The 11,843-nt window shown below is 40.2% G+C and overlaps 1 protein-coding gene across 1 annotated transcript in view; it reads left to right on the top strand.

The window, feature by feature from the left end:
• Window positions 1–6,901, top strand: part of PAXBP1 (PAX3 and PAX7 binding protein 1) — a 39,501-nt gene extending 32,600 nt beyond the window's left edge. The window contains exons 16-17 of the mRNA XM_042458382.1: window positions 4,170–4,324; window positions 6,343–6,901. Coding sequence (XP_042314316.1) covers window positions 4,170–4,324; window positions 6,343–6,460 — 273 coding nt within the window. The 3' untranslated portion in view covers window positions 6,461–6,901. The remainder of the gene's footprint in view (window positions 1–4,169; window positions 4,325–6,342) is intronic.
• Window positions 6,902–11,843: the final 4,942 nt, after the last annotated feature.

Genomic DNA, 11,843 nt, shown 5'->3' with positions numbered 1-11,843 from the left:
AAAGAGCACTTTGGGAGACTTAGTTTCTCTGGTGGTTTATCAGAAGAAGCTATAGCATCGGTTTGCTGTGTGTCCCCGGAGGTTCCTGCATTGCTGCAGTTCCTGGAAGACATCCAGTTGCTGTCATCCCAATTGGACTTTGGAGACACGCTTCGGCTTCTGGAAATTTGCCAGCTCTGCTCCAAGGGTCTGATTTAACCCCAGGACTCGTTTGAGTTGCTGACAGTGGTTGTTGGATCCCAGCAGTTACGCTGACAGAATTATCGTCATGGGGTTTGGGCCACACTAGCTCTCGGAGCTTTCTCAGTACCTCTGACTTCTTCTAAATGGAAGGCCCCAAATATGGATTCCATCTGTATGCCCACTAAAAATGCCTGAGATAGTACCAGGGATAAGTCATCCCATCGTCAGTTAAGCCCAGGTAGATCTCTGGAGACTGAAGTACAGACTGGAACACAAACATAAGAAGAAGAAATCTAAATAATATTATTTTCCTCGCCCTTCTAATTCAGTTAGAAGCTGTGGCTATAACTGAACTATCTGTTCCTTTTCAGGGAGTTTTTTTGTGAGGCTGTGGTGTCTCCTTTGCTGGCTTCTTCAAAACAGTGTACAATGGTGATGGAGACCATCCAAATGCAGATGGTTGGACAACCATGTTTCAGAGGGAGAGCTAGAGGAGTCTTCTGTTAGAGTTACAGCATCTCTTTCTTCAGCTTGGAGAAGAAACCTCTGCTTGGTGATTCCATTCCCATGTTGACACAGACTTCGGTACCATTCCAGGTCATGGTCCTACTCTGGATCAGACTCTGGTTTGGCTTCTTCCTATTACTATTATTGAGGTAGACAACATAGTAGCACCCGTCCATGAATTGTTCATGGTCTTTGATGCCATAGCTGTTACAGATACAGGTCCCCTTCTTGCAAATCCTAGTATTTTGAGATCTGTTCTTCTGCTTTTGAGCTTTCCAGACTCAAGAACCATCATTCTGTCCACACACACTTGGCTTTCAGGCCTCTGTCCAGCAAAGTCAATCATCTGTTGGCCAGTATCCTTCTGGCTGTGTCTTGGCCAGCTCAAGTTGAAGATACCACATCTGGTGCAAAGGGAAAATCCACTCCTACCACCGCTGTTGTCATTGCTAGCCAGACCATCCATTTTTCTTTGATGTCTGATACATGCAGGTTTGGATCTGATTGGCCTGGATCCACAATATATGGATCTCTGTGGTTATGCCGACTAGAAAGTCTCCTCTAATTAAGTTGAACATCATAAACCTTTCCTCCCCAACTGATGATATCAAAGTGTTTGTCAATCAGATACTCTACATGGCCAAGTCTCTCAACATTAAGATCCAGCAACAACTCCTACTGAGGATCCAGTTTTCCAGCAGACTCAGTCACAAGCAACCACTCCTCTGGCTTTACCGATGATTCCGTACCTTACTCAAGTAATTCAGAAGTCTTGGTCAACAAATGTTGTCCATTCCGTTCACTTCCAACAAGTTAGAGACTCTGTAGGCCAGCCATTCCTCCTCTAGGACAGCATCCAAAAACTAATCCCATTGTTGTCAATGCTGCCTGGTTGAGAGCTTCATGCCAGCTACATTCTACACCATGCCTCTCAGTAGAGTTTTGAAGGAAACAATTTTTTTTTAACAGACGCAATTCCAGAGCATTGATGTGAAGGCCCTGTTCTTCTGACAACCAAAGACCTCTTGCAATGAGATTGTCTAGATGGGCACCCCATCCCAACATTGACACATCTATCATGACAAAGGCATAATATCTTGAGATAGAGAAGGGCATGCTGGCTTGGACCTTGGACAGATTCAGCCACCAATATAAGGACTTCTGTACAGACCACAGTACTTTGAGCCACTGTCTCAGAGTCCTGAGGCAGATCAAATAGAACAATGAACCAAGCCTGGAAAGGAAACATTTGAAAGCAGAAATTTGGGTTCACTAACATAGTCTATACCAATGGTCCCCAAACTGTGCCCTTTCAGAGCTGTTGGATTTCAGCTCCCAGAAGCCTCAGCCATGTTTAAGGACCACTGGTTTATATCAAGTAGCCCAGAGTGACTTGAACTTGTCGAGCCCTGAGACATTGGTACCGAAGGAAACTCTGTATCGACTTACATAGACTAGTGTGACAGTCAAGAGGTAGGAAAGTGGAGTACAGAATCACCCCAGTGAATTGAATTCAACATGTCACCTGAAGACTGGACTTTTCTTTATTGAGACAAAGTCCCAGTCTGCTCAAAAGAGCCAGTCGTCTGTGTAGGATACAGGATGACACCTTGCTGCCAAAGAAAAGCCACCACAACAGACATTAACTTTGTAAATACAGTGTGCCCTTACTTTACGTGGGGGATCCGTTCCGGACTCCCCCACGTAAAGCAAATACCGCCTATACTCGAGCCCCATTTAAATTAATGGGGTTTGTGTATGCAGTGGTGCGGCAGCGTGCGCACGCTATGAACGCACACCCCATTACTCCCTATGAGACGCGCCGCTCCTTCTCCCCGCGTGGCTTTCAGTGTATTCTGAAAGCTGCGTAAAGTGCGCCCACGTATGATGCGGGCACACTGTATTTGAGATGTACTGAGGCCAAATGGTAGATATTTGGTAGACATCAAAACATGTATGCATTTCTTCCTACAGTGCAGTACAGGAAATGTCTGTGACAAGGCCAAATTAAAATATGGACGTAGGAATCAAAATATGGAACAGGCAAGCTGACTGACAAACCATGGTCATGTATTAGCTAAACAAGCAAGGTAATACCCATTCTCACACCTCCCTCACCTTACAGTTCAACAGTGGGACTGGTAATTTCAGAGAGACATCTCCATTTTTGCTGTCTATCTTCCCAAAGAAGAAAACATCCTTGCAGATGCTTTCAGTCAAAATACGCATTCAAGCCATGAGTGGAGGTTCCATCTCGGGATTGAGGTCAGACATCACTCCACCTCAATCAGAACATTGTACTGTACTGCCTTCCCTGTTTCAGAACCTAACTTTGGACTGTGAGAGGTGTTGGCACTGCTTCTATGTATGGAGGGCATTAGCCTTTTATGTGCACATGACTGCAGTCTTCTGTACCTCTTTCAGATTGTTTGTTCTGTTTGGCATTGAGGAAGGGATTACCTGTCTCCTCACAAGGCTTCTTGAAGCGGTTGGCATTGACTATTGGCTTGTCAACCAAACTGGCCTGAAAGGACCCTCTGACTCAGTTTCGAGCCCACTCTACCAGAGTGGTTGCTGTCTACTAGGATTTCCTGGCTGGCGTTTCTATTGAGGATGCTTGCTGCCTGGCTACCTAGGTCACAGCCTATGATGTTTATTTCACAGTGCAGAGTGGACTCAGAGTTTCGAGCCAACACCATGTTTGCGAAAGCAGTACTTTGTTAATTCCTTACTTGAATGTACTGATTGAATGTTTATCTCTGTATCATATTGCTGAATACTTTTTAATCGGGTCATATTGTGATGATGTGTTTTACCATTTTGGGGATTTTTTCTTCCTTTGAAACTGTTAATTCTGTCATTCATGTTGCATGACATATTGGAACAGGGGCAGTCATCATGTTATGCTTGTTGACTACATACATGTTTTACAGTAATGTTTGATTGTTTGCACTGACACTCCCACCTACTTCTTGTAGCTTGCTAGTCTTCCAGTTGTGTGAGTCACAGAGACCACAGAAAAAGAGGACATGTTGCATATCTGTAACTGTAGTTCTTTGAGTGGTCGTTTGTGAACTCACACAGCCCTGCCCGCCCATCTTCTTTTTCTCATGTCTTGCTGGTTCACATGGATGACTGCATCGTTATCCTATGGAACTCATGGGTTTCGGTGGGAGTCCCTTATATAGAGCTGACAGAGGTGGGTGAGGCTACTGCCAAAACTCTTCAGAATGCTATAGAACACTCCAAATGAGTCATGGTGCATATGCACGATAATCCATCTGTGTAAGTTCACAGATGACCACTTGAAGAACTAGTTACAAGTAACCAACCTGTTCTTGTATTGTCTTGTGTACTGTGTTTGCACTTTTACAGTGCAGTCCTGTATTTGTCTACTCAGAAGTAGGCCCTACTAAATCAATTTACGTTATTGCCAGGAATGTGAATATAACTTCTATCTTTTCTTCTCCATTACCCAGGTGATCAGCTGCTTTCCTAAACAGTGGTTCACTAATCTAAAAGGAAATAAGACAATATCACATTTAGAAAACCTCTGTAGATATCTTGTTCATCTTGCTGATACAATATACCGAAATAGCATTGGAAGCTCTGATGTAGAAAAAAGAAATGCAAGGTAACTGATCTTTAATCATTGGTTAGATTCTGGAGATGGGTATCAAGTAACACCTTAAATTGGTCTGGGTTACAGATAGGAGGCCAGTGAACTTCTTTCAAAACCAGTATTAAATGTCTGTAACATGCATAGTAAATCAAACTGGTTGTAGCCATTTGCACTTGCTGTAGTTTCCAAATGCTTTCCAAAGGCAGCACCATGTAAAGAATGTTAATACTAATCTAAACAAGACATAAATTGAGTGAGCCGTGGACTCTTGTGTTCATACTGTCTTTTCTAGGAAAGGGCATAGCTGGTGCACCAGCTAAAGCTGGAAACGAGCACTCCTACTGGTCACTGCCAACTAACCATACCAGAGCACCAGTGGGTGTTTCTCCAAGTCTTATTGTAATCTGTAGTACTCTGCTTTTATTCCTCTGTGAAAAAGCAGATTATTATTATTATTATTATTATTATTATTATTATTATTATTATTATTAGGCTGCCACTATAAAAGTATGCTTAAAGATAGAGCCATAATCCTTTTGTAGTACATTATTAGACCTCATATTGTAATTGTGACTGTGATTGGTATGTTCTTTGTGTGGTTAAATACTTGGCTATAATAGGAATACAGTTTTGATGTATTTAATTCAGAATACAAATTTCACAATTTTAAGACAGTTGAGGAAGCCTCAACATCATGTAGTATATACATATTACCTATAAAACAATTTTATGAGTCTAACCTTGCATATTTGAACTCTGCTTGGCATTTGCAATTATCTGGCTGTGCTTCTGATTGGGGAAGACTGGGAGAAAGCTGTTGCTACAGTGCACTTCCATACTTGGGTGACAGTTACTACTTAATGGGACAACAGTATAATACTACTCTGGAATTACCTTCTACAATGCCACACTTCTCAAGTGGCATTGTAAGAATGTTCATATATTTGAGAAGAAATTATGTGTGCAAAGAAATCACAAGCTTGTAGAGAAGTCTAAAAATAAAACATTTTTCAGTAGTCCTTTATGCTAGTTATAAATGCTGATGTAATCCTAAACGTGGTAAGGGTAACCACATGTTAGGTATTAGAACATCTGAGATCTGTAGCAGATGGGCAGGAAAAAGCGGCTCCAACCTGCTTTTCCCCAAAGTGGGTTGAAATCTTGCTTCCACATGGCCTACTTCCAAGGCAGCCCAAGTGCATATGGCCTGACCGCATGGCATGGTGTTAAACCACACCTCTGGGTATTTTTTTTGTTGCCTTCCTGTCATGTATGCACACCATTGCACAAACATATTGCCAGCAACCCCCAAGTACCTCCCATGCCCACCCAGATGCCATCCCATTTTATGGCCGCCCTTTTGATTGGCCATACAGTTGCACATGCAGTGCCCCATAGGTACAGGGCATCAGTGCATCACTGTGCGGGCAATACATTGGGAAAGTACAGTCATGGAAGTCCCCGCTACATGCCCCCTTCACCCAATGCCTCCCTGTTGGACTGTCTGGTTTGGGTATATTGTGATTACATCCATTGGGGTTGCTACACTTTCATTTTTTGCTTTGCTGCAGCCCCGCACTCACATTGGGGCTTTTATATGGAGGTGTGAAGATACACCTCTTTGGGGCTAAGGCAGACTCTCCTGTGTTATGTTCACTCCGGTTTTTAGCCCCAGAATGCAGTTTCAGTCCAGTTTCCACATACTTTGGAAGCATGTGTCATCTAAATGCCCCACCTTCAAAATGGTTGGAAACTAGTTTATTTGTCCATCTCTTCCACCCCTGACTATTTTATTTCTGTGTGTGCAGTCTTTTTAGAAGATGATGAATTCCAACAAACCTTACCTGGCAATCTTTTAGGAGCAGGGGTAGTCTTAGCTAAGCTTTGAATTTGAACAGTATTTTGTCCCACCTACTTAAGGGTAAAAGTGCATGCATTTGTCTGAACATAATCTCCTGATTTATTTAGTACTTTCTCATGTATCAGATAAAAGGAAAAATGCTGACTGTTGATTGTTCTTTTCTTTTTAGGGAGCATATAAAACAGATAATAAAACTTCTATCAAGTATCCGAGCACTGGACCATGCTGTAAATGTGGCAAATGATCATAATGTGAAAGAGTTAAAAGTTTTAAGTGAGGGGAAATAACATTTTGTCATTTAATTCTGGGATATAAAAATCATTCCTGAAGTGTAATTTTGTACATATGTAAAGTTTTATTAAACTGTAAACAATGGATTGTTTTTAATACAAAGTGCATTCTTATATACAGCATCTATAATCATATTGGATGTCTTTGAGAAAGTGAAAAGAAAGCCAGGAAAACATTTCACCTGCATCTTGTTTACAAAGACTTTTATACCCCATGGTGGCCATCTACTGAGTTGAATAACCTGCCATTAACAGGAAATTCTTTACCGTAAAGGTCATTAGCAGATGATCTGCAAATAGTTATAGCCCTCAAATTTGTGTTTCAGATAATGGAATCTTTCAAAGTAAGATTTTAAGTTGGTGGAATTTGATAATAAAATTGATCAGAAATATGTGTATGCTATGACTCTGGTCTGAGTAAAGAAATTTCCAAGACAATACTTGGTCTTCTGTCTATGCATTGATGATACAAACTTAAAATCAATAACTGCATTCAGGTAACAGTATTTTGCTTCTTTATGAGATTGAAACAGTAACCACAGTTGCTTGCATTTAAACTTTCACCATGTAAACTAACACCCCCTAACACTTGCAGATGGTTCTTCCCTGGTCACTTTTAAGTCTGAATTAAAGACTTTCTGTTCACGGAAGCATTTCAGGCTGCAGCTTTATATTTTTTAGTATTTCAGATGAGGGTTTTTATTTATTGTTTGTTTATTGTTTTGTTGTCTCATTATTTTAATGGGATAAATTATTTATTTACTATTTTTATATTTTGTGATTTTAGACTGTATGACTTTGGTAGGTTTTAAGTTGTTTTGATAACTCTGGAAATCACTGTACAAAACTTACAGTGCTATATAAGTAAACACTAACAACAACAGCAACAACAATTTTCATTTTTGAAAGGAACATTGGTAAATTAATGTATGTTTAAAAACCACAAACCCCCACTGGAAATATTTCCCATCATATGGGTAATTTAAAGTACAGTACAGTACTAAAAACCCCTTCTTCTAAATGTCCATGTCTTTTTATATCTTATGGAGTCATATATTGCACATTCCAGAAAATTATTTCTATTACTTAATTTAAATAACCTTTTACTTTTTACTACTAAGACTGAAGTCTGAAAAACCTTGTCACTCTGTAGATATAGTGTTTATCTTCAATTTGAGAAAAGTAGTACAGGTGGAGTCTCCCCTTGTCCACATGAGTGGCTAAGATAGTGACACCTTTGTTTTCTGGTGGCTCAGGGTACACAAACTTTGTGTCATGCACAAATTTATTTAAAATATTGTGTGTAAAATTACTTTCAGGCTATGTGTATAAAGCCTTATAAAAAACATATATGAGTTTCACTTGAGTATCATCTTCTAAGATAACCCATTATGTATATGCAAATATTCCAAAATCCAAAACAGTTCTGGTCTCAAGCATCTTGAATATGCGAAACTCAATCTGTAAGTGGAATATTCGCTATTTGATTATTGTGCTTTATAATATTCATGTAATGTAAAGAAAGCATCAAATGCCCAGTCTGTCTTTTGGACACTAAAACATCTTAATTTCTTACTCTTACGTTTTCTGAAGCTCAACCAATGTCAACTCAGATTGACAGTATTCATATGAAAGGTTTCCAGCTGGTGTCTGCACCAGCTGGGTGTTTGTCAGAATGGGAAAAGAAGTTATTTTCAACAGCTGTCCCCCCCCCCCAAAAAAAAAATAACATCTCCAATCTTCTAGAGCCAATCTGGGTAGGAGCACAGCGGGACTGGGGGCAGTTGCCCTCTTATTCTGCTGACAGATGTTCCACCAGTGGAAATACACATTTGAATGCTAGTCTGTTAAGGGCAGCTTGGAAGCTTTACTTTTTTGGACTAAAATTCCCTAAATCCTGTAGCTGATAGCCATGATGGCTTGGAGATTCAGGTGTTTTTAGTCCAAAATAGTTACTTTTCCAAGATGTGCTCCTAATTTTACAAAATAAATAAAGCTGAAATATAAATATTTAAAAGGAGAGGAAAAAATCGGTGAGTAAAGAGACCTGGTGGCACAGTGGTTAAATGCTGGTACTGCGGCCACTCACTCAGAAACCACAGGTTTGTGAGTTCAGTGCCAGCCAGGGGCTCAGAGTCAGCTCAGACAAGCACCCTTCCGAGGTCGCTAAAAATGAGTACCCAGCTTGTTGGGGGCACTTAGGGTAACGTACTGCACTTAGGGCAGAAAAATGAAATGCACAGATATAGGGTGGGGGACACCTGGCTGAACGAGACTATGTGTAAAAGGGATCTAGGAGTCCCAAGTAGACCACAAGTTGAACATGAGTCAACACTGATGCAGCAGCTAAAGAGGCCAATGCAATTTTAGGCTGCATCAATAAAAGTATAGTGTCTAGATCAAGAGAAGTAATAGTGCCATTCTATTCTGCTCTGGTCAGGCCTCACCTGGAATATTGTGTCCAATTCTGGGAACCACAATCCAAAAAGGACATTGAGAAACGAGCGTGTACAAAAGAAGGCGACTAAAATGGTGAAGGGTCTGGAAACCTTGTCCTATGAGGAACAGCTTAGGGAGCTGGGGATGTTCAACCTGGAGAAAAGAAGGTTAAGGGGATAAGAGCCCTGTTTCAATCTTTGAAGGGATGTCATATTGAGGAGGGAGCCAGCTTGTTTTCTGCAGCTCCAGAGAACAGGACCTGGAGCAAGGGATGCAAGCTGCAAGAAAAGACATTCCACCTCAGCATTAGGAGGAACGTCCTGACAGTAAGGGCTGTTTGACAGTGGAACAAACTCCCGTGGAGTGGAGTCTCCTTTCTTGGAGGTCTTTAAACAGAGGCTGGATGGCCATCTGTCAGGGATGCTTTGATTGAAAGCTCCTGCATGGCAGAATGAGTGTGGACTGGATGGCCCTTGTGGTCTCTTCCAACTCTACGATTCTATGATTCTAAGTAGCTTACAGTTGTAAACTGTTTAGGAACTGCTTAGTGCGGTATGAAGCAGTATATAAAGCTGCTATTTCTGTAAAGATTTGTTCAGGAATTTCCAGTTTAAACAAGCAGTTTAATGTTGTACCATGCTCAATTCAGCCAGAGCCAGCTTCAAATTTAAGAGCCCTTGTGCAATTCACCCTTGGTTGATCTACTTCCTTACTGCAGTTGCTGTCACCTGTTACTGTTATTTCTTCTCATTGTTACCACTCGCAGGAAGCAGCTGTCATTGGTGCATGGGCTCTTCTTAGCAGACCCCTGCTGGACTGTGGATCCATAGTAGATTCCTATCTTTATGCCTGTACTTGATGCCAGACCTGAACTTGCTTAATTCTTGGCTGAAGCTCTTTTTTTTGTCTCTCAAGCTGTCATGTGATAAAAAGAGCAGAAATAGCATTTGGTTGATGTTCTCAGACATCTGTCAACACAATGTGGGGGGAGGGGATAAGGTTTATGGCACACAAGGTAAAGAAATCTTAGTGGCAGCTGCTAAACTTGAAATTGTACATAACCCAGAGGTTAAGCACTGATGAAACTATATAGTGATTTGAGTCTGAAAAACTGCTAGCAAAATAATTTGGGTTAAAATAGGTGGAAATTGTAACCCATCCCATGCTGTTGGACTGCAGATCACAACATTTCTCACCATTGGCAATACTGACTAAGGCTTTGGAGACTTGCAGTCTAGCAACACCTAGAAGTCTGCGTGATTCCCACTCTTCTGTTAGCACTTTGTCCAAAGTGCTAAACTATTATAAAGATCTCTTCCCCATTGTAAACAGCTGGGCAAGCAACTTAAATTCAAGCACTGCTTATTTTCTGTTTATTCAATAGGTTTATATTTTAACATCCATGTGGTTTAAATGTGTTTCAAAATTCCCAGACTGTCTTTTAAAACTGCTTTTTGATGCAGTGTAAATAACTGCTAATCCGAGTGAAAATTACAGTACAGTCCTCTATAGGTTTACTCATCAATAAGACTTACAGAGCTCAATAATAATAATAGATTTTATTTATATCCCGCCCCTTCCAAAAAGGATCTATGCAGGTCACAATAAATCACATAATACAATACATAACACATGCATAACTAAAAATTACATAATCCCCTTATCTTAAAACTAAATAACAATATAAAATGACAGCATTATAAAATACAGTTAAAATTCTTTAAAATAGACCTAATTAAAGCGAGACAACTTGGGCAGTTATGGGGAATCCATATCAATATATAACAGTCCTAGACTGTCATTGGTTAGCAACCTCTATGAAACATACTTTTTATCCTACAGATATCCTATGACAGGAGTTCCCCTCCAATAACATCTAGAGAGTCACAGGTCTCCATCCCTGCTTTAAGAATATGCAATCTGCTCTAGAGAATAAAAGTTAGGCTTTGTATATTCTGTGAAAACACTTTTCAGGTAGAAAAGTTTAACATTGAATTTCTCAAGAAAGTGATGTGTAGTTGTATTAGATCTACGTTGGGTCTGCATACCTTTCCTTACCATTTTGATTTTCCTTCTTCAGTTTCTGAAAGGGTATACAAACCTTCTACCTAATGTTTCAAAAACCTAATGAATCATTCATCAACAATTGGGAGCTGAATAATGACAACTGGGTAGATCTAATTCTGGGACACATAACCTTTCCATGTTAAGTAACTGGTGTCATCCAAAAATAGAACAAGACGATGGCTGTAGTCCTAAAGCTCTTAAGAAGAACAGGCCTGAAAGCAGCATGGGCAGTAATTATAGATCAGAGCACAATGATATGTGCAGAAAAGTGTAATAAATAGAATTGTATTATGCAAAGCCTTTCTATTCTGATTTTTGGTTTGTGCACAGTGTTAAGCATTTAGTCAAAAGTTTTTTTAAAAAAATAGCAGAATTAAGTAGTAATCCAGCAGCAATAAAACATTACTGACATTGTGGTCCTTGGTATTTGCTGGGATTTGGTTCCAAGGCTCCCCATGGATACCAAAACATGTGGATGTTCAAGTGTGTAGTATATTCAGTGGTGTAGTAAAATGGTGTCCCTTATATAAAATGGCAAAATCAAGGTTTGCTTTTGGGGATATTTAAATATATATATATATATTTTCAAGGCATGGATAGTGGCATCGGTGACTACTGAGGGCTGACTGTATACATGCAATACAGTTTTAATTTCATACCTGTAGTCAGTACCTAATTAATTTCCAAAGACTGGACCACTAATGCTAAAGTCTATGCACTAAGGATGAGCAACAACCCAAGGGCCAGGGGGCCACATGCTCCCCCTCCCTAGATCTTGGAAGTTAACATATGTTGAAAAAGGTTTGTTTGTTTTTTAACATTTCAAAACACATTAACCCCCCTCCCTTTTCCCAAAGCAAGTGGGCTGGAGACA

The sequence above is a fragment of the Sceloporus undulatus genome, chromosome 3 (genome assembly GCF_019175285.1).
Source record: "Sceloporus undulatus isolate JIND9_A2432 ecotype Alabama chromosome 3, SceUnd_v1.1, whole genome shotgun sequence".
In the NCBI taxonomy this organism is placed as follows: Eukaryota; Metazoa; Chordata; class Lepidosauria; order Squamata; family Phrynosomatidae; genus Sceloporus; species Sceloporus undulatus.
This window is presented reverse-complemented; position numbering and strand designations above follow the sequence as displayed.